The sequence below is a fragment of the Parus major genome, chromosome 17 (assembly GCF_001522545.3).
Source record: "Parus major isolate Abel chromosome 17, Parus_major1.1, whole genome shotgun sequence".
Lineage (NCBI taxonomy): Eukaryota > Metazoa > Chordata > Aves > Passeriformes > Paridae > Parus > Parus major.
Window position 1 is genome coordinate 9,263,963 of NC_031785.1, and position 4,618 is coordinate 9,268,580.

At 55.5% G+C, this 4,618-nt stretch overlaps 1 protein-coding gene across 1 annotated transcript in view; it reads right to left on the minus strand.

The window, feature by feature from the left end:
- The window catches only part of TPRN (taperin), a 15,922-nt gene extending 15,789 nt beyond the window's left edge, over positions 1–133 (minus strand). Inside the window, exon 1 of the mRNA XM_015644532.3 lies at positions 125–133. Coding sequence (XP_015500018.1) covers positions 125–133 — 9 coding nt within the window. The remainder of the gene's footprint in view (positions 1–124) is intronic.
- Positions 134–4,618: the final 4,485 nt, after the last annotated feature.

Below are 4,618 nucleotides of genomic sequence, written 5' to 3' on the forward strand. Positions count from 1 at the left end.
GCGGCACCGCCCCCGGGCCGGGCACGGCCGGCCCCCCATGGGCCGCACCGGGACCAGCGCTCCGCCCCCGCCGCCCGGGAAGGGGCCCGGGCGCGGTGCTGTGACCTGGTGTGACAGAGCCCACCGCCCGCATCGCCCTCTGCTCACACACAGGAGACCCCCGGCACGGGACACGAGCCACCGTGACCGACACAGAATCCCAATATTTGCCTATTCCCCCATGTCGCGCTGGTCCGTCTGGTGCCAGCCGAGGACAGGATCGAAAAGCGCCTCTCGGGGATGTCGGTCACCGTGGCAGGCGGAGCAGGGATCCAGCCCCGAACTCTGGAGCAATGTCTGTGGTACCCGGACCCTCAGAGGAGCGTTTTAGGGAGAGCTCTGATGAACACGAGTGGCGTTTTCCGTAGCATATGGCAGAAATAGAACATTTTCCCCATTTAACTCTGCTGCCCAGGGAGATCGTGGAGTCTTCCCTCTCTGGAGACATCCCAAACCCACCTGGACGCGTTCCTGTGTCACCTGCTCCGGGTGACCCTGCCTTGGCAGGAGGCTGGACTGGACGATCTCCAGAGGTCCCTTCCAACCCCAGCTATTCTGTAATTCAGTGATTCGGTGATTCATTGACAGCCACTTGTTGGACACAAAAGCGCTGCCGCCGCGTTATTTTCAGTCAGCTCCTGTTATCAGCCGCCCGCAGGTGTCTTTGGGAATTGTGCGCGATCAGGAAACGATCGCACTTCCCACACCTCCCAAATCCTGGCCTGGGAGACTCGGGGGACACGAGTGACATGAGATAACCTTTGGGCAGGACTCGGGGAGGTCCCAGAGCCGCAGCCTGTGCCTGCCGAAAGCACAGGTGTGTTTACGGGGAGCAGCTCCGTATCCTGCTGATAAGGCTCCTACCTTTGCACTCCCGAGCCACAACAGAGCGCTCGCACCCTCCTCAAACGAGACCTGGAAACGACACCACTGGAAACAGCTTTTAGTGCCGAAGCTGTGCCCAGCTGGGCTGGGTGCCCCGCGGAGCTGCTGGGGGAGGAGGCAGCTCCGCGCCTTTCACCTTAAATTACTCCGGGGTGATGTGAGGCTCACACAGGACCCTCAAACACGGATCCATCACGCAGCATCTGCCTCCAGCCCTGCCCGGGCCACAGCGGGTGCCGGGGATGAGGATAAAGAGCGGAGCAAGCGGGGAGAGACATTTCCCCGCCTCTGGTGACTCACGGCTCAGGCGCGTCCAGGGCCAACAATGTGCCTTTGTACTCGGAGATCTCAATGGATTTCTCTTTCGTGGTCTTGTCTGGTTGGCTTTTGAGCCTGTGTAAAGCCCGTAAATCCTGAAATAATGAATCCCACACAGTTTTGCTGCACCTGGCGCAAAGAAAACGCCTCCCTTTGTGGGCACGGAACCTGACATCTGCTGGTTTCACCGCATGCCCGCCTGTCTTTAGAACAAAACAATAAATCCAGCCATTATTCATCCCCTCCCCTGCCAGTCAGGATTTGAGAGTCTTCTATCATTTCTGTCAGCTGCTCGGAGCCTGGGCTGAGTCAGTGGAGCAGTCAAGGGCTGGGCAGTGAGATTTGGCTGGCGAGCAGTGCCCTGGAGCTAATCCCCTGTGTTCACACCCGCGGGGAGCCCCGGCCCGGTGCCCGGAGCTGCTGCTAAGAAGCTCCCGGGAATCTCTCTCGTATTTTGGCACAAGAAGGAGTGTTCGATTACAAAACCCAGGTGTGCTGGTGACAGGGGCCAGCGCTGCGAGGCTGTGATGGAGAAGCGCCGGGGCACGGCTGCGGAGCCGCAGGAGGATGTGGCAGATACAGCAGGGCAGGAGCAGCTGAGGAACAGCCCCAGGTACAGCCACGGGATGAGGGGACAGCGAGAGAGCAGGGACCAGCACGACTCTGTGGGATTTCACCTTAAACTCGGTTTGTGTCCATCACCCACTGTGTGTACAGGGCATGGAGGGAGAGAGAAGGAGAAACAGGAAAGAGTAATCCCTGGGATTCTCCAGGATGCTGATTTAAAACCAGGTCACGTGGAACGATTCCAGGATAAAGGATAAAGGATAAAGACCATCTTTCTGGGCACCAGTGGTGCCACAAGGCTGTGCAGTGGGTGAATAAAGGTGATTCCTGTCATCTGTTAGCTGAGGTGAATATGGCACACCCTGCCTCACTGTGGTCCTGACACGTGCAGAATATCCCCAAATGTGGAGGATGGAGAAATGGAGGCTGAGAAATCCCCAGGGCTGAAGAAAAATGGCTCAAATGGCAGAGCTGTCCAGCCTGTTTCTCTTTGTGCTGAGGGGCTGCAGTTACCACATTTATCAGAAGATGAACATGCAGGTGACTGTCAGCATTGGAGATAAGGGAAAAATTGCAGCTGGGAGTTCAAACCAGGGCTGCTCCCTTTGGCAATTCACTCAAACGGGCCCGTGGGAGAGAAAGTGGTTTATCAGAATCCATTCATTGCCTTCTGCCCTGCCGGGGAGGTGCTGTGTTTTGGAGCCGGTCTGTTTTCCCCAGGGGGATTACCAGGCCTTTAACCTCCCTTGGATTTCCCCAGGGCTCTGTTTCTGTGTCTGGGAGGGTGCTCAGGGATTAGCCTTCCTCCCAGGAAGAGGCACAATCCCTAATGCGCTCTAAATTCCTTTAGCACCCCATGCTCACTAAGCCACAGATGCTGCTGGAACCTGAATCACTCTGAGCTATCCCTGTCCTGTCCCCACGAGTGGATTTGTGGCTCTCAGCTGCTCCCTTGTTTAAATTATCAGGATTTTTTGCTTTCCTCCACTTTTAGCTGCACCAGGGCCTCTTGTCTGTCTGGAGCTCTGCTCCCGTGTGTTCAGCTGCTGCCATACAGAGGTGTCCAGTGCCTGTGGATCCCTCCCCTGCACCACAGGCTCATCACACATCATTTCCCTCACACAGCATCTGCCAAGTGCCATCTCCTGGTTTATAAACCCAGCCAGAGAACAACAACAACAACAAAAATAACAAGAAAAAAACAGCTTTCCCAGAAACATTTTATTAAATCATGTCTTTAGCCCTAGAAACATCCATGTACTCGAGGTCTGGTTATCCCACACAAAGCAGCAGAGGGCTCCTGAGTCAGGCAGGGTTGGCCCCGTGCCTGGAGAGCAGCAGCAGCAGCCAGAAACCACAGCCAGGGTGCTGGGCTCACTGAAACCTCCTTCTCACTCTTCCAAGGAGCCAACCTGCTGCTCCAGGGCCCACCGAGAGAGATCATGGTCTTTGTTTATAAAACTCTCCATTAACCTCAGTTTGGCCCCAAACCAGCATATTCCAGGTTGGGGTCTCCAACCCCAGGTCTCTCTTGGGCTCATTTTCAGCTCCTTGTGCCCCTGCTGTGCCTTCAGCTCCTGCTGGGATGGGGGAGCAAGGAGGGCTCTGAGTGCTCGGATGTGCCAGGTGGGTGTGTGAGGACCCAGCACAGATGGCTCCAGCCACACTGCCCTGCACTCAAACTGCATTTGGGAAAGGAGCAGCACGCTGTGAGCTCCCTCTGAACTCCACACAGAGCACGGGCAGAATCAGAATCAGCGCTTTATCTTCACAAGGTTTGTCAGCTGATCAATTCCACTGAAGTGGTCTGGGGCTCCCCCCATTATTTTGCTTCTTTTTCTCATTTGAGTGAAAGAAACTTGCTCAATCATCTCAGAGTATAAGGGGCATTACTGGGCATAGCCTCTCCTTCTCTACATTTACCAGACCCACTGTCTCTGTCTCCTTTTCTCCTTGCTACTCAGGCACTGAATTTTCTTTTCAGAAAGCTGCTGATGTCCCCTCACTCTGCAGAGGCAAAGGGAACTGGAAATGAAAACTGCTGCCTGAACTCTGAGGGGAAAAAGATCCCAAAAGGCTGCTGGCTCCCAGCCCCTGAGAGCTCAGGTTGTGTTGTTGCTCGGTATCACAACTGAAGTCACCCAGTTCCAGGAATAGTGTTATTAAGGAACAACAGGAAATACAGAGCAGAAAAGCTACAGCCCATTCAGCACATTTGGGTACAACTCCAGCCTGCTTCCCTGGGATGGGGAACACCAAACCCACCCAGCTCCTTCAGTCACCCCCAGCTCTGGGCACAGGGCACAGCACGGAGCAGGATCCCTGCTCAGGGGCCTTGTTTGGCTCTGTTTATCCCTGAGGTTTTCAGGGCATTCCAAAGGTAAGGACAAAGATCCCTGTCCTTGAATTCCCAGCACTGTGTAGGTGGGTTTGTGTTACCACAATGAACAGCTAGCACTACAAACACAAATTAGAAACCAATTATCTCATAACCCCCCACTTTTCACTCAAGCTTTTTGAATCCACCCAATTGCATCTGGGCTGGTCCTGAGCTAGAGACCAGGGGACAGTGGCAGTGACCAGTCCTGGTCCAGTGACCAGTCCACAGCCTCGGCAGCAGCTCCATCACCCAGGGGAGAAACATCCCCCAGGTACAACCCAGCACATCCCTGCGGACCCTGGGAGCAGTGGGGAGCAGGGCAGGGGCTGTACCCCAGTGTGGGTGGCTGTAGAGACAAGAAAAAGCACAGCAGGGGCCACCCCAGGACACCTGGGGACACAGGAGCAGCCCCTGGGGACACAGGAGCAG